General features: G+C 40.0%; 1 protein-coding gene across 3 annotated transcripts in view; it reads right to left on the bottom strand.

Moving 5' to 3' along the window:
- uts2r2 (urotensin-2 receptor 2) overlaps positions 1–27,516 on the bottom strand; it is a 144,741-nt gene that overhangs the window by 94,787 nt on the left and 22,438 nt on the right. For all 3 annotated transcript variants that reach the window (XM_043714606.1, XM_043714605.1, XM_043714604.1), the window contains exon 3: positions 7,353–7,428. In XM_043714606.1, coding sequence (XP_043570541.1) covers positions 7,353–7,428 — 76 coding nt within the window. The remainder of the gene's footprint in view (positions 1–7,352; positions 7,429–27,516) is intronic.

The raw sequence follows: 27,516 nt of genomic DNA, 5'->3' as shown, positions 1-27,516 counted from the left end.
TCCCCTATCAGCGTTCCGGAAAGACCACTCCCTCCGCGATTCCCTCGTCAGGTCCACACCCCCCACCAACCCAACCTCCACTCCCAGCACCTTCCCCTGCAACCGCAAGAAATGCAAAACTTGCGCCTAAACCTCCCCCCTCACTTCCTTCCAAGGCCCCAAGGGATCCTTCCACATCCATCACAAATTCACCTGCACCTCCACACACATCATCTACTGCACCCGATGTGGCCTCGTCTACATTGGGGAGACAGGCCACCTACTTGCGGAACGTTTCAGAGAATACCTCTGGGACATCCGCACCAACCAACCCAACTGCCCCGTGGCTGAACACTTTAACTCCCCCTCCCACTCTGCCAAGGACATGCAGGTCTATCCCTAATCAGTCCTTGCCTTTCCAAATACACGTAGGTCCTGTCCCTCAGGATTCCCTCCAACAACTTGCCCACCACTGAGGTCAGGCTCACTGGTCTCTTTGTGCATGGGAAATCATGTCTCACTAACTTGATTGAGTTTTTTGAAGAAGTAACAAAAAAGATTGATGAGGGCAAAACAGTAGATGTGATCTATATGGAATTCAGTAAGGCGTTCGACAAGATTCCCCATGGGAGACTGATTAGCAAGTTAGATCTCACGGAATACAGGGAGAGCTAGCCTTTTTGATACAGAACTGGTTCTAAGATATAAGACCACCTCGAAGGTGGTGGTGGAGGGTTGTTTTTCAGACTGGAGGCCTGTGACCAGTGGAGTGCCACAAGGATCGGTGCTGGGTCCTCTACTTTCCGTCTTTTATATAAATGATTTGGATGCAAGCATAAGAGGTACAGTTAGTAAGTTTGCTGATGACACCAAAATTGGAGGTGTAGTGGACAGCGAAAGAAGGTTACCTCAGATTACAACGGGATCTTGATCAGATAGGCCAATGGGCTGAGAAGTGGCAGTGGGAGTTTAATTCAGATAAATGCTAGGTGCTGCATTTTGGGAAAGCAAATCTTAGCAGGACTTATACACTTAATGGTAAGATCTTAGGGAGTGTTGCTGAACAAAGAGACCTTGAAGTGCAGGTTCATAGCTCCTTGAAAGTGGAGTCGCAGTTCAGATAAATGCTAGGTGCTGCATTTTGGGAAAGCAAATCTTAGCAGGACTTATACACTTAATGGTAAGATCTTAGGGAGTGTTGCTGAACAAAGAGACCTTGAAGTGCAGGTTCATAGCTCCTTGAAAGTAGAGTCGCAGGTAGAGAGGATAGCAAACAAGGCAATTGGTCTGCTTTCATTTATTGGTCAGAGTACTGAGTACAGGAGTTGAGAGGTCATGTTGCGGCTGTACAGGACATTGGTTAAGCCACTGTTGGAATATTGCATGCAATTCTGGTCTCCTTCCTATCATGAAAGGATTCAGAAAAGATTTATAAGGATGATGCCAGAGTTGGAGGATTTGAGCTATAGGGAGAGGCTGAACAGGCTGGGGCTGTTTTCCCTGGAGCGTCGGAGGCTGAGGGGTGACCTTATGGAAGTTTATAAAATCATGAGGGGCATGGATAGGATAAATAGACAAAGTCTTTTCCCTGGGGTGGTGGGAGTCCAGAACGAGAGAGCATAGGTTTAGGGTGAGAGGGGAAAGATATAAAAGAGACCCAAGGAGCAACTTTTTCACACACAGGGTGGTACATGTATGGAATGAGCTGCCAGAGGAAGTGGTGGAGGCTGGTACAATTACAGCATTTAATAGGCAACTGGATGGGTATATGAATAGGAAGAGTTGGAGGAATATGGGCCGGGTGCTGGCAGCTGGGACTAGATTGGGTTGGGACATCTGGTCGGCATGGACGGGTTAGACCGAAGGGTCTGTTTCCATGCTGTACATCTCTATGACTCTGTAAGAAGTTGGAGAGTCATACAGCATGGAAACAGACCCTTTGGCCCAGCTTGTCCATGCCGACCAGGTTTCCCAAACTAAACTAGTCCCAATTACCTGTGTTTGGCCCATATCCCCTTAAGCTCCTCCTATTCATGTACCTGTCCAAATTTTTTTATAAATGTTGTAACTGTACCTGCATCTACCACTTCCTCTTGTAGTTCATTCCATATATGCATCATCCTCTGTGTGAAATGGTTGATCCACAGGTCCCTTTTAAATCTTTCTCCTCTCCCTGTCAACCTATGTTTCTAGTTTTGAACTCACCTCCCCTATGGAAAAGACCTTTGGTATTCAACTTATCTATGCCCCTTATTGTTTTATAAACCTCTACAAAGTCACCCCTCAACCTCACACACTCCAGGGAAAACAGTCTCAGCTCATCCAGGCTCACCCTGTAACTGAAACCCTCCAATCCCTGCAACATCATTGTAAGTTTTTCTGCACCCTCCACAATTTAATAATATCCTTTCTATAGCAGGGCAATGAGAACTGTATGTTGTACTCCAAAAGAGAGCTCACCAATGTCCAGTACAGTCGCAACAAAGTCTCAATTCCATTACTCAATACTCTGATCAATTAAGGTATGCGTGCCAAATGTCTTCTTCACCAACCTGTCTACCTATGATGCCACTTTCAAGAAACTATTTATCTGAACTCCTGGGTATCTGTTCAAAAACACCTTGTAGCAGCTTTCTAGCTGCTAAAATACAGATACTGATTTGGGCAAACAGCAAGGGATTATGGGAACGTTGGCCAAGTGAAACTCTGAAATCACCAAAAACCCACACACTGACACAGTGCAAACACAGCAGCCAGATACTAATGACCTTACTTTAGTATAAAAGGCAACAATTGTCCTGGACAGACACCCCCAAAACGTACTCACTAAACAAAGGACAGCACAGAAAAAGAAGCATCAAGTCCTACTGCACAAAGAAACTGACAGTTGCATGCCATTTAAATTACTGACTTTTGTTTCAAACTATTAAGTGTATCTCCCTGATTGGCCAGAACTATAGAAAGTTCCAGAAAACCATCTAAAAACATGGGTTCACCTGCAGACCACTCTCTTGGAACCACACTCAGAGTCTCTGGAATTGTCTGCAGTCCTCCGAGGAGACCGGCATGGCAAGAGGCAATGACCAGCTGAACCATCCAAAGAGAGAGAGACAGAGAGGAAGAAAGCAGCATCACAGACCCAGACACAGAGTCACAGAGACAGCAACTGTGTAGATTTACAAGAGACCTGGGAAGTATTGTATCCTTATGGGGCCAAATAGGATTAGGGAACGTATGTTCAGTATTAAGATTATTGTAATTTTGTTTCTAATAAAGTGGGACTGTTATGCTTTTGTACTGGCTTGTGTACGTATTGATTTGACTGCTTTGGTATTGAGGTATTTGGTATTGGCATCTGGGCAAATTCATGTATAACATTCTGATCGGAGTTATCTGTAACTTGTTTAAAAGTTGATCCACAGGTCCCTTTTAAAATCTCTAGAAAAAGGCAACAACTCCCCCGCACACTGCCATTAACTGAGAGTCCTACCCTGGTTTGTCTTACTAAAATGCAACACTTCGCATTTATTTAAATTAAATTCCATCTGCCACTCCCCACCCCACTGGCCCAGCTGATCAAGATGCCATTGGACTCTTAGATAACTGTCTTCATTGTCCACTATACCACCAATTTTGGTGTCATTCGCAAACTGACTAACCATGTTCACTGTATTCTCATCAAAATCATTTTTATAAATAACAAACAACAGAGGGCTCAGCACTGATCCCTGCAGAACACTGCTGGTCACAGGCCTCCAGTCTGAAAAACCACCTTCCACCATAACACTCTGTCTCCTGAGCTCTCTCTGATGTTATGATAGAATTTTAAGAACATTGTTTAAAAGCCAAATAAAATGTTACTGAAGTATATCCAAATCATGGAGGTTCAAGAAGAGAATACATTTTGTTCATTATTGGGCTGCTATGTTTAAAATGCAAACGAAAAACACAAACTCAGTAATTAAGTCCTTGCTGTATATCCTGACATCAGATCCGGTGTCAAATCCATATCCTCAGATGAGAAAAAATGACAAATAATATCAAATCCAGTTTGGAAAGCAGCAGTGTCTTAATAAAGATTAACCAAACTTTCCAAATGAAGCATTAATCAGGATATGAGAACCTCACCCAAATTAATACTTCTGGAAATGGCGGGGAAGCTGAACAAGAGGGGAAAGATTCAGCATCTCAAAGATCTCATTTAGGATAGGGGTTCTGTGAATATTTTCTAAGCAACTATTTACTGAGAAAATTATCATTAATTGCAAGCAAAGTGTACAATAGGCCGTGCATAAAAACTATTGGCATTGATAGTATTCCGTATAGGATGAAGGCAAGTGGCCTGAACAATTGTCTTCATTCAAAACTGGGTGGTACGGTGGCACTGCTGTCTCACAGCGCCAGAGACCTGGGTTCAATTCCCACCTCAGGCGACTGTCTGTGTGGAGTTTGCACATTCTCCCTGTATCTGCGTGGGTTTCCTCCGGGTGCTCCGGTTTCCTCCCACAGTCCAAAAATGTGCAGGTCAGGTGAATTGGTCATGCTAAATTGCCCATAGTGTTAGGTGAAGGGGTAAATGTAGGGGAATGGGTCTGGGTGGGTTGTGCTTCAGCGGGTCAGTATGGACTTGTTGGGCCGAATGGTCTGTTTCCATACTGTAAGCAATCTAATCTAATCTACTCCACAAAACTGGAATGTCCAAAGTTGTTTTATCAATTCCATTTTCACACCAAATTTAAGGCACTTTATGTACAATGTATGATCTGGAAAATCAAGCCCAATGCACCAAGTATTGCATATACTTCAGAGCACTCTTGATTCCTATAGGCCGGTGAGTCTCACTTCTGTTGTGGGCAAAGTCTTAGAGTTAGGTGGGCTTGGATCGGCGCAACATCGAGGGCCAAAGGGCCTGTACTGCGCTGTATTCTTCTATGTTCTATGTTCCTCCCTCCCTACATTCATTGAAGGGTAATTGCAAACAAATGTTACTCAAAGCTGAGATTCAATTCCACTTATTTGCTGAAAGATCGGTTCTCAATTCCACAAATAAACCACATTATAAGTCTCACAAAGTAAACAAGACATAATTCAAATCAGATTTCATTAGAGTAGATGCCTTTTTCCCCAGTATTTAAGGCTTTTAATAAAGGAAATCCATCCTGTTTCCAATGAATAAATGACGTGGACTAACTCTTCTGACTGGGTTACCCAGTATCTAGGACCCCCTGAAAAGTCCCAAACTCTGTGTTATAGTCAGAAACCTCAGGGAGTTTTGACTTACTTATCTTTATAATTACTTTATGAAGGAATTAAGACCTTCTCTAGCTCCTTATGAACTCTTAAACTGACCATCTTCTGCTGGCTCCACACTGATCTCCACCTAGTTATAAATCCTAACAACGCCACGAACATCTCAAAACCCTTTCCTTCATCAGGAATTCTGATGAAGGGCTTATGCCCAACATGTTGATTCTCCTGCTCCTCGGATGCTGCCTGACCTGCTGTCATTTTCCAGCACCACACTCTCAACTCTGATCTCCAGCATCTGCAGTCCTCACTTTCTACTAGACCCTATTTGGAAAGGATACATTCCAAGATAAAAGAACACAGAATTACGGATAGGACTCAACAAAATTTTGATAATGAAGAAAACAACAGCACGAAATAAAAGCGCTACTTCCCCATGCCAAATGGCTTCCAACCTGGGATCTTAAAGAATATAGATGAGAAAACTGCAATACAAAATTATATCCAATCACCCAAAGTTCTCTTTATATGGGAACAGTTACCGTGGAGTACAAAATTACATTGATACTGTTATTTATAAAAGATGGAAGTTGGAAACTAGGGAATTATAGAACGGTTAGCATAATGTCCATTGTCATAAAATTGCTAGAATCGATGTCTAAGAATGGGTAACTGAATTTCTTGAAATTTTTCAGCTGACCAGAGGGAGCCAGAATGGATTTTTAAAGGGTAGTCATGTCAGATGAACGTGATTGAAGCTTTTGAAAAGGTAACTGAAGTAAACAGGAAGCTGTCCACACGTATTATTTTGCAATAACCTCCAAGTGGCATTTGACAAAAGTTCCTCATAAGAGACTGTGAACAAAAATTGAAGTGCATGGAAATGAATGTAAATTTTTTGACCCCAGAGTAACTGGGTGAACAGAAGAAACTAGTGTGTGGGAATAAAGGGCAGGAACTCCAACTGGCACAAAGTGATTCAGGGCGCCCCAACTAAGAGCTGTGCCAGGCCTCAACTATTCACTGTTTTCATTAACAATTTAGATGATAGGATCAAAAGCCACATATCCAGTTTTGTCATTGACATAATAGCAGCATATATAGAAGCAAAAAATGACAGAGGAACATTAATAGATTCAGTAAATGGGCAAAGGAATATCAAAGGAATTTCACTGTAGCAAATGCAATGTCATCCAAGTGGGGTTTAAAATTGATAGAACAGGATATTTTTTAAATGCTGAAAGACTAGAAACAGTGGTGATCCAAAGAATTCCAGGAGGTAGCTGGCATGTACAGAGATCATGATGGATGGAAAATATTTTTGTTTTAGAAGTGTCAAGAATGTTGACTATTTCAAAGACTAGAATACAAAGCGGCAAACGTAACGCTATAACTTTCCAAAATCCTCTTTGGAGCACATGCAAGGTATTGGGAGCAGTACCATTCTTTAGAACAATTGTATTGATCTTTCACGATATGCAGAATATATTTAACAAAATGATACTCAGAGTTATGATAAGAGATTACACAAACTGGTGCTATATACCCTTGAAATTAGTAAGGGGTCATTTGGTTGAAGTTTTAAAGATGTTAAGGAAAATGATAAGGTGACATGAGGAAAAATATTTCTGCTGGTTGAGGAAATTAGAAAGAGTGGGCACTGTCCAGAAATTTGGAGCTACACCTTTCAGAAATGATATTAAAAAAATACTTCTCCTCAGAAAGGGTTGTTGAAGTTTGGAGCTATTTTCTGACAATGCAATTGATGCTACGTTAATTGCTAATTTGAAATCTAATAATTTTTTGTTAATCAATGATATTGAGGTCAATGGCCAAAGGCAGATAGACTGAATTAGTTCACTAATCAGCCATAACCTTATTGAATGACAGAACGGGTTCAGTGGGCTAAAAGGTGTACCCTCTTCCTATGTCAGCCATCCATATCTTAATGTATTCAATTTCTTCCCTCTCCACCAAGCCTCCTTTATAACAACTTAAGTACTCATGCTTTCCATGTTTTGTACATAATTTTACCAATCTTTACTATCTTAATGGTTTTTCCATTATTTTATTCAGTAATCATCACAGGGATTTTACCAGTCATTTGTAAAGTTAAAATCCTGTACCGTAACATCTTCTCTGCCTCTTCTCGATTCACCACTGTATCCGTCACTGCCCTCCCGCATTTTGTCGGAGTACAAGCTGTGAAACAGAAAAAGGTTGACAATCAAAACAGAAAATCTCAATGCAAAGTGGTTCAATTGGCAGATGATATATGAGTCACAATCATTTTCTTAGTTTGCAATTTAATTAGACTTAAAAATACTCTTTATTCCAAAGAGTAGGTGCTTCTACTCTTTGAAATAAAGAGTGTTAGTTGATTATTTCAAAGGATTTTGCATCATTGGATTTGAAGCATTTCACAGGAGAAATCATTTCAATTGGATTTATTCTCATTAACTCCAATTGCAAAGTTAGCCTGAACAATTCTGACAGCCTGAATTCAAAACTTCAACTAATCAGGCATTATTTCCACCCATTCATGGTTGCACATGTCCTTGAGGCAAAATGTTTTCAGTTGAGCATTTGTCTTCTGAGAGTTGTGGCTGCGGTTTTACTTCCAAAACAAAAGAAAAAGTTATGTACAACAAGTTAGCAAAGCACAGCTTTCAAATTTTTTTCAATTTTCCTCACTTGCGTTCTCGGGAAAGATTAGTTGGTCTCTTATGTTAAGTTTTACATTTTGAAGCTTCACCACAAAAAGGCACTATATAAAAACAACTTTCTTTCATTAGCTGTGCAACAGTTTGGCATGTCCTGTGGTTGTGAAAATACTACAAGTTTTACGTTCCTTTCTCTATATGCCTATTAGGTTTGATCTCCCCACTTCATGTAACGGAAGGTAAAGAGATGTCTTGATCATGAGGCTACATATTGTGAAGATATATCAAGCTGCTGTTGCTGGTGAAATGAATGCCTAGTTTTGGATTACTAGATTCAAGCTAGGTCCCAGAGTTGTTGGGTCGTAGTGCCACATTACATGAAGGGAGGTTTCCTCACTGTGAAGGTGAGGCTGTATTTTCACAAGGACCATTCAATGGTTATTCCTGGCAAATCAGTGGGAGATTTAGATGTCTGCTGCAGATGAAATGGTGAGAACAACATCACATAGATAACTCTTATTTTCCTTCACCACCTTGTGCAGGGAGCAAGTCTGACAGCTCTCCTATTAAATGGGATGTAATTGCTCATTTCATAGAAATTAGCTGCAAAATGTTACTTCCCTATAACTAAAGGTGAAACAAAATCAGAATAATCAAAAACTGTGTTCACTAATCACAGTTTCTGAAATTACGTTCAGAAACAGCTTTCACTGTTTTGTCCACTCAAATTACTGTGTGTGTTACTCAATCAGTTTTTACCTTTTGACTTGATCTGTTAATAAATACTGTACAGGGTACACATTTATTACAGCTGGTGCTAGTATTCCGCTTATTCAATTGAGAACTTGTTGTTCTTTTATTAACCTAACCCTGTTACAATAGGTCAAATCCTTGAACAAGTATTCTTTCTCACTTTCAAGACTATGCAATTAACAAGTAACATTATTGGAATGTGCGAATAAGATCTGTACTTGTTAAATGAAATAAATAATAACTACAGTGAGTCATCGTGAAGCAAAAAGGACATAACCCAGGAATTCGATGTGGTAACAGTCCTTGAAATAAACACATTGAGAGAAGTTACAAACTTGCATATAAAGAATTTGATAACAATTTAACTTTAAGTAGCCAACAGAAAGACCCAATGTTAAAGAAAGCAGACATCACAATACCCTCCTTTCAAAGGTGGGGATAGCATGTTATTTAATTGGTGCTTAGTGACTACTACATGTATCAAATATAAACTTACTTATTTATTGGTTACCTGCGACAAGGGAGTTCAGTTAGCTCATTTGATTGAAAGCCTGATTTGCAATGCAGACCGATGACAAAAGCCTGGATTTGAGTCCCGTTACAAAGTCATAGAGATGTACAGCATGGAAACAGACCCTTCGGTCCAACCCGTCCATACCGACCAGATATCCCAACCCAATCTAGTCCCACCTGCCAGCACCTGGCTCATATCCTTCCAAACCCTTCCTATTCATATACCCATCCAAATGCCTTTTAAATGTTGTAATTGTACCAACCTACACCACTTCCTCTGGCAGCTCATTCCATACACATACCCCATCTGTGTGAAAACGTTGCCCCGTAGGTCTCTTTTATATCTTTCCCCTCTCACCCTAAACCTACGTCTATTAGTTCTGGGCTCCCTCACCCCAGGGAAAAGACTTTGTTTATTTATCCTATCCATGCCCCTCATAACTTTGTAAACCTCTATAAGGTCACCACTCAACCTCTGACGCTCCAGGGAAAACAGCCCCAGCCTGTTCAGCCCCTCCCTATAGCTCAAATCCTCCACCCTGGCAACATCCTTGTAAATCTTTTCTGAACCCTTTCAAGTTTTACAACATCTTTCCGATAAGGAGAACAGAATTGCACGCAATGTTCCTACGGTGGCCTAACCGATGTCCTGTATAGCCGCAACATGACCTCTCAACTCCTGTACTCAATACTCTGACTGATAAACGAAAGCATACCAAACACCTTCTTCACTATCCTATCTACCTGTGACTCTATTTCAAGAAGCTATGAACCTGCACTCCAAGGTCTCTTTGTTCAGCAACCATTAAGTATATAAGTCCAGCTAAGATTTGCTTTACCAAAATGCAGCACCTCACATTTACCTAAATTAAACTCTATCTGCCACTTCTCAGCCCATTGGCCCATCTGATCAAGATCCTGTTGTAATCTGAGGGAACTTTCTTCGCTGTCCACTACACCTCCAATTTTTGATGGCTAAGGATTCTCCTCCTCATCCTCTCCCTTCACCTCGGGCATGGTGACTCTCAAGTAAAAACACTACCTGTTGTCTCTGATGAGAGTTTAGTCCTATAGTCCTCTGGGACTACGGCAACAACAAATAGTGATTGGACCAAAGAGAGTCATACAGCACAGAAACAGACCCTGTGAATCTGTGCCCCCTGCACCAGCTCCTCAGCGACATATTCATCCGCTCTGACCTTCTATTCCTCCTCTCATTAGCACATGGCACCAATAGTAGTCCAGATATTATTACCCTCGAGATCTTGGTTTTAATCTCCTTCCTAGTTTCCTGTATTCGCTCTGCAGGACATCATCCCTTTCTCTACCTATATCATTGGTACCAATATGCACAATGACCTCCTGCTGGTCACTGTCTCTTTTCACAATATTCTACCCCCTCTCAGAGACATCCTTGACCCTGGCACCAAGAATCAACACACCAACCTGATGTCTCACTGACAGCAGCAGAAACATCTGTTTGTGCTCCTGACTACACGGTCACCCAATATAATCGACCGCTTGGAACCTGACATCATCCTCATTAGGGTGATTCAACTGCAGAATATAAGTTTGATTAGAAAAACCCAGGATTTTTCACAAAGTGGCCATGATCAGAGGACTGGGCACATTGAGCAAAGCATGATATACTTCCCAAAGACTGTGCAGCGAAGGATTTTCAGACTAATTTCAGGATTGAGGGCCTGCGCTATGTGGCGAGATTGAGGATACTGGCCTACGTTCGCACAGCTAGACAAGTGAGATGTCTGACAGAAATATTGGGCTGTTAAAAATTCAAACATATTCCTTCACTTAAATTTCAGCTTTCAGAAAACAATGAAATTTAAAATTAAGTTTAAGTTTTTCTTAAAAAATCGTCACTTTGTTAACAATTAATAATTACAATAAGTACAATTTAATTTATAGCTACAATATAACTGTCTAAATGCTCTGACACCTTCAGGCATCTATGGATTTGTACACCAAAGTCCCTTTGTGCTTCAGTACTCCCTAAGGACCTACTATATATTGTATATATCCTTTCCTTATGAGACCTACTAAACAGAATTCATTCACACTTATCAAACCTACTAACTATTCCTTCTACGTTCACATCCAAATCATTAACATACAATACAAACAGCAGGCTTCCAATCACATAACCAACCCTCCACCATGATTTGGAGATGCCAGTGTTGGACTGGGGTGTACAAAGTTAAAAGTTACACAACACCAGGTTATAGTCCAACAGGTTTATTGGAAGCACTAGCTTTTGGAGCACTGTTCCTTCATCAGGTGGTTGGGGAATATAAGTTTATTCTTATATAACTCTCTGAAAGCTATTGCTTCCAAATAAACCTATTGGACTATAACCTGGTGTTATGTGATTTTTGATTTATTTATCCTCATATCTTCTGGAACCTCACCACGCCAAATGAAATTCCCAACAATAATGTCTTTCTCCTTCATGAACATAGATGACAAAGGTTCATTTAAGAGCATATCCACGTCCTCTGGCTCCACACACAGATTGACCCTTTGGTCTCTAATAGCCCCCACTCATTCCATGGTAATCTTCTGGCTCTTAATGTATTTATAAAATGCCTCAGAGTTTTCCTCAATCTTATCTGACAAAGATATTTCCTGGTTCCTCTTTGACCTCCTAATTTCTTTTTCAAAGCCCCTCCTGCACTCTCCATACTTTGAAGTTCCTCTCCTGTTTTTAATGCACTGAACCTAACATTTGCTTTCTCCTTTTTCTTCATCGAACCCTTGATATCCCTTGACATCCAAGGTTCTCTGCCTCAGCCTCATTCCTGATGAAGGGCTCTTGCCGGAAATGTCGATTCTCCTGCTCCTCAGATGCTGCCCAACCTACTCTGCTTTTCCAGCACCACACTAGACTCTGATCTCCTGCATCTGCAGTCCTCACTTTATCCAAGGTTCCCTGGACTATCTGCCCTTGCCCTTCACTCTTAAAGGAATACGCTGGCCCTGAATTCTCAACATACTACTTTTAAATCACTCCCACTTTTCAAATGAAGACTTACCTGCAAGTAGCTGCTTCCAGCCTATGCTTGCCGGATCCTGTCTAATGGTATTGAAATTTGCCTTCCCCCAATTCAGTCACTTCGTGCAGAAGTTATCTTTATCCCTTTCCATCATGACTTTGAAACTTACAGAGTTATGGTCACCTTTCCCAAAGTGCTCACTCACTAAAACTCCAACCATTTGACCAGCTTCATTCCCTAAGATGAGGCCTTGCACTGCCTCATCTCCAAAAGGCAACCAACTGCATAAAAAGCTCTCCCAGATGTAATTTAAAAATTTCACCCTATCTAATTCATTCACACAAAGGTGATCCTAGTTAATGCTAGCAAAGTTGAACATTGTGTGAAAACCCAAAACACCATTTTAATTATGTTTTCTCCTGATAATCAGATCATGAGCCCCACACATACCAAGTTTGTGTAGCAAGCACATATCAACATAAAAGAATAATTAACAAATCCAAATAAGACCAGGTTCCACAACATAGCATGATTTATTTCCTTAATTAACGTTCTGATTTCCCTCAGGATGCCGTGCATAGATTCTAATTAGCTGCTATGTAGAATAAAAGAGCAATAGACTAAATGCTAGGTGGCATCGCACTTCTTTATAAGAAAGATCATATTATTTTGATTCACACAGTGCAATTTTATGAAGTGCCAATAGCTTTTGCTAAATAACTAAGGAGACAAAAAAAATGAAAATGTTTCAGGTAGCCATTTTTATATTTATATTTTTATTTCCACAATAATATTTTACAGTTGCAAAGATCTGCAATATGACATATTTGAGCAGCAATTCAGGTTTTGAGACTTGTTAACCCTGCCAAGTAAAATTCTATTCCATACTGTCAAACAGCACTCAATCTCATTTCTTATTTTCACAAAGACAATTACAGCTCTGTTTTAATTTTGCTCTCTAGAAGATAATTTATATTTCTCCTCTATGGAAGTCATATAGACTTTGACTGCATTTGGTTAGAACAAGTATCTAAACATAACCTTACATCAGTAGTAAGGAAAATGCTTGAATCTATTATAAATGATTTGATAAATGGACACTTGGATAATAATGATCAGATTGGGAGTCATCAGCATGGATTTGTGAATGAGAAATTGTGTTTTACCTGAGGGTGTTACTAACAGAAATGTTCAGGAAGAGTCAATGGATGAAACATACTTAGATTTTCAGAAAGATTTTGATAAAGTTCCCGACAGGAGGATGTTCAGCAAAATTAAATCATGTGTGATATAACATATGGACATGGATTAAGGGTTAGCTAACATGTAGAAAACAGATTAGGAATAAACAGGTGTTTCTCTAATTGACTGGCTGTGACTAGTGGAGGAACATAAGGATTGGTACTTGGGCCCAAGCTGTTCAAAATATACCAATAATCTGGATATGGGGACCAAATTTAATACTTCCAAATTCACAGATGACACAAAACCAGATGAGAATGCATGCTGTGAGGAAGCTAAAAAGTGACTTCAAGAGGATTTAAACAGACCTAGTGAGCTGACAAGAATGAAGCGTTGAAGAATATAATGTGGAAAAATATGAGTTTATTCACTTTGATAGGAGGAACAGATGTGCAGAGTATTTTGTAAATGGTAAGAGATTAGAAAGTGTAATTGTCAAGAGACTAGAATATCACTGTCAATAAGTCACTGATGCCTATCATGCAGGTGGCAAGAAATTAGAAAGGCTAGTCATATGTTAGCCTTTATCACAGGAGGATTTGAGTACAGGAATAATTAAATCTTGCTTCAATTGTATAGAACCTTGATTAGCCAGCACCTGGAGTACTATGTACAACTTTGCTGCCATTACTTTCAGTCACCTTTCGTTCCCTGCAGAGATGACAAACTGGCCACATATGGTTCACTTGTTATGCATTCTGCACATTCTGGATTGGTGGTACTGGAAGAGCACAGCAGTTCAGGCAGCATCCGAGCAGCAGTAAAATCGACGTTTCGGGCAAAAGCCTTTCATCAGGAATACAGTAGGCCTGCAACTGAGTTAGTACCAACGCTGGAGGAATGAGACCCTGAAGTAGCCAGTCAATGACTAGTTAATGGTCTCAATGGCGGGGTTAATTAATTCAGGACAAGTCGGGGAGGCAGTAGGGTTCAGATACGTCACCTCAATTAACTAAATACCCATCTCACCTTCAAGCTTTCCATAGGACAGGGTAGAAGATTCTGCCATTTGTTTGTGCTGAGAGAGACCCTTGATGTATAAATGTGGTGCAAATTTATTGGTCATGTAAAAAACTAAAAGTTGACCACTAACATTAGAATTTACTTAATATTGATTTTAGTTTGTCTGCTACTGTTATAGTCTTGCCTTGCAACCTTTTACGTCAATGCAAACCTCTTCTTAAAAGTTATTGGCTTCTACAGAAATGGTAAAAATTCAGGGCTCTTGCAGGATACAAATCCCGATGCTGGGAACAAGCCACTGGAATTTGCCAAAATTTAAACAGACAAGATTTCACACTTGCTTTAAAAATCAGCATGGCTATTTTTCTTGCTCAAACATTTCTGGAGACGAGTGACCGGTCTGTGCATGTCTTGCTATTGTTATTAAAGATCATTTAAAAGGTGCTCACAGAGGACTCGGGAGTAGAATTGAAAGCAGACATTAAAAAAGTAGAGATTAATGAAGTTTTAGCTGAACACCTGAACCTTGAAGAAGAGAAACCGATCTGTGGTCGAGTTAGTTCAAATTCAGTTGCAAATTAAATAACTGGAATTCAAAACAAAACTGACAAAATTTAAATTGGAAAGGGAGAATAAAATAAACAGATTCAAAGACTGTAACTGGAGTTTTGAAGAGAAAGTGATGGAAAGGGAAAAAACTAAGAAAAGAAAATTTTGAATTCTCTAGAGAAAATGAATCAAGGCCATTTAAACTTGACTGATAGAAGCATTGATTACGTGAGTAGGGAGTGTCAGGAAAATATTGTGGCAAAACAAACATCATCTCAGTTTTAGATTTGATAAGGAATATTCATCTAGCGATTAGATTCACTGAAGAAAGAGTTGAAATGGAGTTAGCAGTGCCTGGGAAAATTATTACAACTTGTTACAATGGCCAAAAGAAATTTGGATGGCCAGTGTGATCATGGGGAAAGCATGAGAAGTATACTCCTCTCTTTCAGATGTACAGACTCATGATTATATATTGCGAAGTGCTGTTCTCAGGAAAATATTTAGACGAAAAACCAAGATTTTTGTGGAATTTGCTAATGGAAAGGTAATTATGTCAATGGATAATATCACTAAAAAAGGCTGAAATAGATTTTGTTCATGAAAGAACTTTGGGAGTAAGGTATGACCACAAAGACTAAAACATTTTAAGGCTAATAGCAGACACTGTAATGATTTATGATTGCAAATTATCTCACAAGCACATGAGGAGTAGTAAAACTTTGTTAACAAACCCATACACAAACTGGAGATATTAGAAATTTGATAATGAACAAAAAATTAATGAAAGTTAGGTCTCAGAATCTATGAGCTAACTAGAAAAGAGTTTCATAAATTTTTTTATTCTATCAATCATCGATATAATCTTGGAAAAGCTCAATAAGGAGATTTTACTCAACAGGAGAATGAATTGTTGGAACAAAAGAAGCGCTGTTAACCCTGTATCTTCTGGTCAGGAAATGTGAAAGTTTAAATGATGGAAACAAATTTACATACAAAATTGAGGATAATGGTGGGAAGTTGGGACAATGGAACAGACTGACAACAAATGGTTAATGGTAATTAAACAAATTAAAGTAGTCTGAATTATACCTGCAGACTGAACCTGAACAAGAGCTATCAAAGCAGTTAGCAGCTGAACTTGATGTTAATGATGAAACAATGGAAAACATTACTTTAAAACTGAAAGACTCAGTTACGTCCTATAATACCTTGGAGCTACAAGGAAGGGTTTGCGTTGTTGATTGTGAATTGTCATCACCATGTGAAGAGAGGTAACTCAGGTCTGGATGTTTTCCTCCTCCTTCTGAAGAGAGCTCAATGGGTCTCTTGCTCTATTAATTTGTGCTCCTTCCCTCTTCCCCAGTCCTGATGAAGGTTCTCAGCCTGAAACGTCGACTTTCCTGCTTCTCCGATGCTGTCTGATCTGCTGTGCTTCTCCAGCTCAACATCTACTTACCCTGGCTTCAGCATCTGCAATCCTTACTGTCTCTAACTCAGGTCTCCTCTTTTTAACCCCATCTTGTTTAGTTACAAAAAATATCCCGAATTATTTTGAGCATGCAGCTACTGCACTTCAAGTCAAACACAGTATTGGTCAAAATTAAGGAGCCAATTACAAGGTTTTCTTGAGTAAAAGGAAGAGGAAATTTGTTACTTACTAACCCTGAGAAAAATTGTAACACATAAACAAATACTATCAAGTTTAAAAAGGAGAGAGTGTTTGATATGGATGGGAAGAATAAAGGCTACACAGTTTTAATGTTCTTAGAGTCCTTGAGATTTTTAATCTAAGACTACAGTTGTCTTTATTGCTGACTTGTATCCTCAGCAGAGGTGAAGAGGTAAGGCTTTTAAAGATCTTTCAGTTTTTGTTGAATGTCAGTTTTCCTCATTTGCTTTATCACATAATTGTGTCCTCTAAGTTGGTGAGAGAGTTAGTGAGCTGCCAGTTCTTGTTTTATAAATTAATTTCCCTTCCCACTACTCTGCTACTCAAAAGTATCTACAAAAATATGGATAAGTTGTATACACACAAATCTGACTCCACTGTCTTTCCAAGTTGAACAGCTGCAGTTAAACCTTTGGTGTCCAACATGTGCACTTATCATGCAAATTTCTGGACACTGGCTCAGTTGCCTGGTTTCAATGTCTTTAGATATAATGGTAATTTCAATGCAGTTGATTTTGTTTATTGCACATTAGTCTCCTGGACTCACCTCAATCTGTCATGATCATATGATCATGGCAACCATTTAAGTCAATATTTGTCCTTCTTCAAAACCCATTTTAGTCAATGGAAGGTCTCCGGTATAACAATCAGATAATGGAAGTTAATATTTGATTGTCCATATTTACTGCCGTCACAACAAAGTTACAACTTTGAAATGATGAAGCAGTCATTGTTGTGAAAAAAGAATTCGGCAAAACTTACGCTCGTAGACATGTACACCACCGAAATAGGCCATTCAGCCTATCATGTTTGCACAGGTATAGTTGAAAGTGAAGGTATTATCTGAAATCAGCAACACCACACAGCAACACTATGAGATCAACCAAGCCAGGATATGAAAAAGCTGTAAAACAACTAAAAATGAGAAAGCAGATTTGCTTTGTTGCTAATGGAAAATGTAGTGGATTCCAAGCTAAAGCCACAGATTACTGTAATACCATAACTACAAATGGTAGTGAGACTTGGAGATAGTTAAGGGGATTTGGCCCCCAAAATATTTTGGCACGTAGATAATGTGCATTCCTCTGGTATTCCACCCCCATCCCCACCCCCAATTTAAACATACGATTGACATTGTTGGGATCCTTGATGAGATCACCAAATAAATGTTATTATCTGATTAGGGACCTGTAATTCTTATTGTTTAAAGTAGACAAAGTTTGAGATCACAGATACTCACTAAGAGAATAAAACAACAAGATTCCATTGAAAAAAAAACTTTGTTGTACAAGGTTGTAATAGCAAAACTATCCACTTCTACTATATATGTATAGAATTTATACTCTCACATCCAAACTTAATATGAGTTTAAAAAGTGCTAACAAACAAAATATATAGTCAAACATCCTTCAGAGCACAGTAAAGAGCAGACATGGCCAAGGCAGATCTTGTGGATTCATCTGAACCATAGACATACAGCAGGTCATCAAATCTCATTAAATAGTAGTCTCCTTCACAAGGCATCCGAGTTCTTCACAGCCAAAGAGATTCGCTTAAAGTTGTTCTATCACAGACTGCATCAATGTCTACTGACCTCCTGGTGGTTGAACCTCTTTCTACCAGGACCTGGATTCTCAAAGCTACATTCCAACAAGCACTCACAGTGCAAGTTTCTCAACTGCACCAAACAAATATTGTTGGTGGGCTTCCTTCACCCACTCTCAATTATCAAATGGTTTTCGGGACTTTAATGAGCCACCAGTTCCTCTGAGCCAATTGTAGAACGTTAGCTGCAGAGAGACATCTTCTTTGGTTGCTCCTCTCTCTCCCCAACACAGATTTAGTGGCTCTATGCTACCTTCTCAGCTCCTCAGGACTTCCCCTGACCTTTGACTGCTGCAGCTTGCAACCAACAGTACCTCTGCTGCCAGGAACCCCCATTCTCTGCTCTTAAGTACCTGAATAACCCGGAGTCTGAAGGTCACAACCTTCGGTTTCAACTACCTCCAAACAATGGAATGGATCCCCCATAGGAACCCATTCGCTGTTCCCCTGGCCTAGTCTCCACAACACACACACACACACACACACACACACACATTTTTGGCATCTCCTCAGCTGTTAAAAAAAAAATGCCACAGAGTTTTGTATAGCTTGTCACTCTGCCCATAGCTGACATATGTGCCCTGTCAGGAGACAGAATTTTCACTGGAATCCAAAGCAAGGTCAGGTCACATTTCCCAACATTGCCATTCAGGGACTGACAAATAGTCATGAGAAAGTTTAATTATGATCAGAAGAAAAATTTTGAATTGGCAGATTTTTAAAAATTCTTAGGTAGTTGAAAATCTATTTCTTCAGCTTCAGCGGTTTTATGAAAATCCAAATCTGGCTTGCATTAATTACAATGAAATTGTAGCTCTTATAATTAGATGAAAAATACAATCCACACAATACAGAATTTAATTATTTTAAAATATGGTTCAGATGGTTTGTCACTAAAAAGGGATTTAAAATAATTATGACAAACTGGTAAAATATGGATTATTGACTTTCAACTTTCATAAACTGATTTTAATAGCTGAGACCTTTAGGGACTAATGTACTTTTTAAAAAAGGAAGAAATGTCGACCTAAAAAGGTGACAGCAATGATCTAAACCATAGATAGAGGCCAGTTCAGGAGATCAATGTGAATTAAACAAAATCATCTGAATTGAAAATGCCATTTCATTGAAAGATGTTGAAACCAGTCAATTGAATCAAGAAAATAAAAACAAAGTACTGTTGATCCGAAATAAAAACAGAAAATGTTGAAAAAACCTCACCAGGTTCAGCATCTGTGCAGAGAGAAATATTTCAATTGTTCACCCAGAAACACAGACATTACTTTCCCAATATGGTGGGATTAAGCAAACAGTATAAGCAGTGTTGTGAAGATGATGAGCATGATTTTAAGATACTATTCCCAAAGAATATACAATGGCCTGGCACACTGTGTGAGGAACAGAAATTAATTCTCTGAACTACGAAGCTGATTTCATGCTAAATGTTGTAACATTTGCTAACTTGTTAAACTAGGTTGATCAAAGGAGGTCAGTGTCAGTAACAAACTGGTTTGAGAATAGAAGGGCAAAACAATGCCCCAGATCAAATGAATCTGATCTTGAGAGGAACGGAATAGAATGGGTCCTTAAAAATCATGGGAATGCAATCTGTATATATACACAGGTTAGTGGGTCTAAGCAAACCCTTAATCCAGCACAATTTCATACACCTCACTTTCATTTTATTACCCATACAGAAAAATCCAAACGGAGATTCATTTCAGGTATATTGCTCCTTCATTTTTAAAACATTACAATGAAAGAATTATAACAATGGAGAATAGATAAATCTAATTTTAATTAAAATGTGAGAAAACGATTCCAGTGTAATTAGAAAAAGTTAGAATTGGATATGAGTAATCACCAACAGCTAGTTAGTATAACTGATTTACGAAATTAAGTAGTCTGGTTTTATGGCAAAAGTTCATGATTACGTTTTTGGGAGTCTTTCATCAATGTCAGCAGTATTACCAGTTCCCAGTAACTCATTGCCAGACAGCAGCTAAGACACCTGTAAGTCATTTGAGTATAGCCTAGATGAAATCCCATGGATCTCCAAGTGCATAGTACCCAAACTGCAGACTAGAACAGTTCAAAACATGTTCAAGTAAAAAAAATGAGATGTACAAAGATGAGATTGACAGCAATACTAGCATGGTCAAAGGAACAAAATTAAAACCCTATAGCAATTTTCAAAAGTCAAAAACCAAGTCCCCAAAGGTGGTTTTGTGCATGTCTATGACAGTGGATGGATGGTTGAGTCTGGGGTAAAGTTACAGGTTACATTTAGTGTGTGAATAGGTTTCCTGGTGGCCTACATAAAGAGTGCAGCTTCTTAATGTGACGCATGTTCAGCTCTCATGTTATTGGTAAGATCAAGAAGTGCTTGCAACAACATAACATCCACACTGTAGTTATTCCCTGATGTGTAATGGTCATGGTTCAAATTTTAGACATACACTGCAACAAGCCATTTAAGGATCATGTTCACAGTGAATGGAATAGGTGGATGGGTGACAGGGTGAAAGCCCTTCACAACAAATGGAGGCTTGCATGCTACCCTACTGGATATTTTGTGTTGTTTATCAGATCGTGTGATGCTATTAGTACACCAAGTTCCACGATTGTTCAAAAGTATGCACAAAGAATTCACTTTAATGAAAGCAGAGAGAAACGTTTACTTGTAAAGAGATAGCACTGCAAACGCAAGTGTCACATTTGATTGATAGTGGGATCCTTGCAATGGTGCCAGGCCAAAGTGACTCACAATGAACTCAATAAACTCTCTGCATTGGATCGTAAAGAAAAAGAACAACGATTTTAAAAATCTTTGATTGTGGTTGAAGATATTTTTGTATAATTACTTTATTCAACAAACATGCTGTACCAATTTAAAATTATATACCAGCTTCTTTTGTACATTTCAATATTGTGACCGCCCATACTGGCAGTTCACAGTTTATACATAGCGTATAAGTTGTCCCATATTTTAGGAAGAAGTTTTGGTGGCTTCAAAAACTGATTTATATATATGTGATCAATGGTAATTAGTTTTTATTTATCCACAGCACTTTCTATACATGTTCCTGATTAGCATGTATCTGGTGGTCTGTTTGTTACTTTCTGACTCCCAGGGCTGAATCTTGCCAGAAATCAGCTAAATGTAACTTCTGGTGAATTTCATGGTAGGTTTCTCTCCGCGAGGCCTAGTGAGTTTTGCAGTGGTTTCTTCCAAACTATGCCTCATTACTAATAGACCAAGTCTCTAAGCAGTGGTTTCCACTCCTTATGGATGGAAGAACTCATTACTGCTGGGATGTCCTAGCTACCCTGGCACTGGTGCCATCTTTCAAGCTCAGTCATGCACTTGATCAAGACTTGGCAGTTGGGAGCACACATCTTCTACCCCACCACCACCCTAACTATGTATATAACACTAGAAGAACGATAAACCAATGCTTCTCAGGATGTCTGCAAGTGCACAATGATCTAGCCGTACAGCTAAGCCATATCCCATCTTACAACTCTATCAAAATCAGAGCTACTCTTTCCCTCATGCCCAGTATAGTCCAGCATTTCTCATGGTTCAATCAGGCATTGCCTAACAGAATCATCAGTCATGGTCACAGGGGTTAGTCCATGTCTCCCAGTAACGCTCTTTGAACCAAATCAGGAAGATGAGTTCTTCATAGCTATCAACATCACGCTAGCTCCCAGGGTACCTGACTCAGACCTCTAAGATGTGATAGCAATGATCACACATCAATTGCACATTGATGGAACAGAACCCTTTTCTATTGAACTTAGCTACTTTATAATGTGAGATGTGTACAGTCTATCATGTCCTGCACCTGGGGGAAGACAGTGATGTTGCCTATTGCCCGGGCTGCAGCACTGAACTGGTCATGGAGAAACGAGATAAAGTGGCCTGATCTGGCACACATTGTAACAGTAACACCCTTGATACATTTGTGGGACTGAAAGTCCCCAGTGCTCCTAAACTTCAAAAGTTCAGTTGTCACCTCGACACTCGTTGGGAAAGAATGGCCACTGATTCCCAAGTTCCCACTCCTCCAGCCGGCAGAGCTCTCTGACAGCCTGTGGTGACACTATACCTCACTCATCAGAGGAAATGGCATCAAGGACAAAAGAGTCTGCCCCTCTTGCACCTAATCAGCATCCTGAGGGTACTTTCTGCTGTGACTTCCACTGGACGCTACTGGCGCTGGATTTCCTGAGGCTTCTGTCCCTTGTATATTTCTCTGTACCTTCATTGTAGTAACAGCAACAATAACCCCAGTAGTGTCTGGGTCTCTCATTCTTGCTTACAATGAACCTGTGTGAGGGAATAGAGGCAGAATAGGTTCTTAATAATGTGGGTGATGTGAATGCTGACTGCTCACAAATGGCAGTCTAAATTCTGCTCCTTAGAGTACCCTGTCAAAGAGGGCCACGGAATGCCTCTATATTGTACTTTGACATTGGATCTTACTCTGATTAATGCAGCACCAATTACTTCACAAAGAAACAGTAGGTGCTGATGTGTGTTGAGTCCCTCTCCTCCCAGTCCCACAATACCCAAGACAGATATCATTGCAGGAAAGAGCATGTTGGAGAGTAACGGCAGCTCAAGGTGAGGGGGAATGAGTGTGTACCCCCGTGTCATGGTCAGGATTATTTGTGGCCAGGATTTGTATTCTACACAGTCGGACATTGTGTGCATTTCACACACACGATGTTATGATTCCAGAAGACTTCAGTCTGTACTGTGGATGCGCCTGATTAATGCAATTGTCTCTTGAATGGCCTAATGTTGCTCACAAATACAGCCTGCATGCTCAGACAGAATGAGAAAACACTGACTCTATCCAATCCATTTGTGGTAACAGCAATTTTCCATTTGCAGTGCACATTTATGAGTCACCATGTCAGTCAACTAACCATGTTAAAGCCCCTGGACTGATATCAGACTGACTGTACTAGGACCCTCTCACTGACAAGAGGTTCTTCCACGGACTGAGTACGACTCCCCTTAGACTTTAGCCATTCATCTGATTGACCTAAAGTGTGTACTCTGCACAGGCTGCTAGGCGAGGCTGAAGTTGTAAGACTGACGTAGCATGGTGCCATACTGGAACACGTCCAGCCCCTTGACCAATGACTGCTGACAATCACAAGAAGTAGTTGCCTGGCTTTGTGTCTGTGCTATAAGTGGGTTCACTTAATGTATATTTTTGATTTTTTTTAAAAAGTCTGCCTGCCTGAATTCTGACTTCCCTTTTCAGCCATCTCTTGACTGAAGGGCTATGAACATTCACATTCTGGCTAAGGGAGCAACACACAAAAAGTAAGGGGGTGGGAGGAGTCAGGGATGGTGTGAGCATCGAAATGTGCACAAAGTGTGTGAACACTAAGTGAGCAGGCCTGAGATTCTGCCTGGTTAATTCCATGAATTGGTGTCTAGTAGTATTCATTTTAATGGTAAGTGCTGATGATCTCCCAAGTGCGACAGTGAACTGCAGGACAACATCGTTTGGAGATGTCCACGATGATACGGTCAAAGCTGGTCCAATCAGATGCCAAGGGCCATGAATGTGGGGTGTCAGCAGTCATGGCCCATAAGGTATGCCCTAAGATGCTGTTGCTGGGTGTCCAAGGTGGAGGTCTGAAGGAGCAAGTGGTGAACCGGAATCGCCCAATAATCACTCTGACTTCCACATCATCTAGTTTCTTGTCAATGAATGGAAGAAGAATGGGAAACTGAAATTAATGAGGCAAGATTAGGTAACAATAAGATTTTAATTGATGCAAATAGGCCTCTTATTGCTCATTAGTGAGAGTCACTTCTCACTATTCAAGACTTGATTGGAAAATGGGACTTTATTGCTCTCAACATCCACAGGAGCCTCGCTTGCCATTGCAAGTGATTTCTCCAATGTTCTTCCCAATGTTCACATCCCTCAGAGCTAGGAAGATTCCACCCCCAGTATCATTTCCAATAAAGTGTGATAGAGTCTATGTGAAGAGTATTAAAACACAGAAGAGTTTCTGTAGTCTCAGCTACATACATAAACTATTGTAACCAAGACAAAATCCACACATATTTTCTCTTTCAGATCATCAAATTATCAAAGTTCTTCAAGGACTGGTAAGTCCACATTCTGGGATTGGCCTATTTCCCAGAACAGCCTGCGTGTTCCACTAATCCAACTGAACATTTATCAATTTACCCACAGCAGTCAGTCCCCCTCCTTTCAAACAGCATCTGCTGCAACACTAGTCTTTCAATGTGCCTGACATTTTGCCTTATATTTAGTGGAATTCCAGATTAAATTCTTTGCACTAAAGATAATTGGCAACATGCTCAATCATTAAAAACTGTTTGTACTTCATTTGTTGAGAAGACATTTCAGATTTACGGCAACACGTGATACTTTGTCCTTCTGGCTGCCACTTATTCCCCCCCTCACATTCACTATTCAAATGATTTAGTTGAAAAACAGTTAGAATGGCAAAAGTGAAAATATCATGGAAAGACAACAACTGTAATTGAAAGACTTGGCAGATTTATCATTTATGACTAAAACAAACAGCAGTATCCTCATTCCTGTCAGTTACTTATAAAAATAAATAAATCAAAATGTCAGGTCATGTTTTTTCTTCAATAGAACAAACTATTTTTTAAACAGCTAATGTATGTGTGACAGAAGTCAGGGACAAGAACACTTCATACAACTCAACAAGCATCAATCCCCTGACACAAAAACTCTTTCAGCATAATCTTCAGTTGCACTTTTTAAAAGTTCCATTCTTTTGCCTCCACTATCCTGCTGGACAGACTATTTAAAATTTTCTCCATTAATGCTTTCAAATATCTGTGTTAAATTTATTTTCACGTACAGGTTGTTCTGGTACAACGCGAAAGTTACGTTCCTCTGCAACCTTGCTCTATCGATAACTGCGCTATGGAAAACCGCTGTAGAAAATCATGCTGTAGAAGATTGCACCAGTTCAGCAGGAAGTTTGCAGTGTCCAAACAGCGCCCACAAATCTGTCACTCGCTTTATAGCCAATTCATTTTGATGAAACGCATGTTATACCAGAATGACCTGGGTTCACTTTATGTACATTTTTGATATTATTTTTTAAAATCTGTCTGTTTGCATTCTGAGTTCTCTTTTCAGCACATTGTGACACCTGTAGTAACCATGTGGATACATACTACCTGGTCACAAACAATTTCTTCCGACTGAAATGAGAAAACACTGCAAACACTCCTTAAGTCAGGACAGTGTTTTGTTGAAAGGTTGTCAGCCTGACATGTTGAACTGACGTTTCCCTCCCCACCAGAGTGTTTTCAGTATTTTGTATTTTTATTCCAGGTTTCCAGCATCTGTCATAATTTGCTTATAGGCTCATCTTACTAATTAATTTTATCAAACATTATACATACTCCTCTACTCAGAATTTCAGGTTTTAAGGTTTCCCATTCTCCCTCTCCCAGACCTTTCAAAATAGCATCTCCTGCTTTTCTTCTACGAACCTTGTGCACTTCAGCCATTTTCTGGAATGCTTAGAATCTCATATTATTCCCCAGCTCCAGCCAGCCAGCCAGCCAACTCTCTCCCTCGAGCCCTTCTTCCTATTTACTGCTTCCTTACCAACACCAGTGAATGCGCCTGATCAGGCTTCATGCTTTCAGGCATTCTCACTCAGACTCTATTCCTTTACCAAAGGAAACCAGATTTTGGATATTAATGTTCCTGCTGGGTGTGTTTTCATGTGGGGACACGTATATTAAGTTGAATGCCAGCTCACCATCTTCCTGCCCAATCTCGAACTGACCCCACCCCCATAATGTAGATGGTGGTTGGGTAGGTGCCAAAACTGGCAGCCCATGACCATGTGGAGATAAATCATTAAGGAGCAACTGAGCTCATTTAAAGCTCAATAATATGCACAAAATGTGCCTGAGATGTACAGTCAGACAACAATGGGCAGGCCAAGTCTCAATGCCTGCATTAACAAAGGTGGGAAAGAAGGTATCCTGAGTGCATTAAGGTCCACCCAACCTTCTTCCACACCACTAGCCCAACATAACCTGGATCGGAGACTGCCTCCCCACTATCTTGGATGCCTCACCACCCCAAAGTCCCGGAATGTGCTGGTGTATTACAGCACAGATTACAGATCCAACAGGCTTGTACCTTCAAGATACTTACACAACATCAAAATATGTGGGGTTCAGGTAAAAAGATATCCACCTTGCCTTCTATCACTGTGTGTGTAATTAAGTCAGGGCAGTTAGTCAGTTATGTGTATGTAATGTACCGTAACACCAGCAAGCACAGAACCCAGTTTGTGTGCGTAAGTCTATGATATCACAGACTTGTAAATAATTAGTATGGTAAAAAAGCTTCAAGATATCTGATCTAACATGCATCTGATCCTCTATGGGCTAACATGTACAAGACCACAAACTATATCACTTGAGGAAGTGGTAACATAGGCACAATTACAACATTTAAAAGATACTTGGATAAGTACATGAACAGGAATATTGGCCAGGAGCGGATAGGTGGGGTTAGTTTAGTTTGGGATTATGTTCGGCATGATTGGACTGAAGGATGTGTTTACATGCTCTATGACTCTATGACTTACATTCTTAGGGCAACGAAAGAAAAGGTTCTTTGCACCGATTCGGTTTCAATAGTCTCTTTAGGATTCAGAACAGTGGGAATGGATGTTAGAACAGTTGCCTGCTCCTCCTGTAGGATGTAGGAGGCAAGGGTCACCACTAGTGTTCCCACTGATTTCATCTACGGGAAGTACACCCAACTCCAGATCCTTGGAAATAGGGTTTAAATTAGTTTGGCAGGAGAATGGGAACCAGAGCTACAGATTAGAGGAGAGGGTAGTTGTTGAGCAGAGAGAAATACACTGCAGAGTGTCTGTCAGGAAGTATATACAGTTGATAGGGCAAAGGGATGGGTTAAAATGGTGTCTGTTTCAATTAAGGCATGTCATGAATAACAGTGATAAATTTAGAGCATGGATCAGTACTTGGAGCAGAAATGTTGTGGCCACACTGAAATGTGGATTTCACGGGGGCAGGAATGGTTGCTGGATGTTCAAGGGTTTCGATCTTTTCAAAAGAAATGCGAGGGTGTGAAAGAGGAGGGGGAGTCGCATTGTTAATTAGAGAGTGCATCACAGCTACAGAAAAGGAGGTTGTTGAGGAGGGTTTGTTTACTGAGTCAGCATGGGTGGAAGTCAGTAACAGGAAAGGAGCAGTCACTTTATTGGGTGTTTTCTGTTG

The sequence above is a fragment of the Chiloscyllium plagiosum genome, chromosome 24 (assembly GCF_004010195.1).
Source record: "Chiloscyllium plagiosum isolate BGI_BamShark_2017 chromosome 24, ASM401019v2, whole genome shotgun sequence".
Taxonomy (NCBI): domain Eukaryota; kingdom Metazoa; phylum Chordata; class Chondrichthyes; order Orectolobiformes; family Hemiscylliidae; genus Chiloscyllium; species Chiloscyllium plagiosum.
The sequence above is the reverse complement of the archived record's forward strand: the minus strand, read 5'-3'. Positions and strand labels throughout refer to the sequence as shown.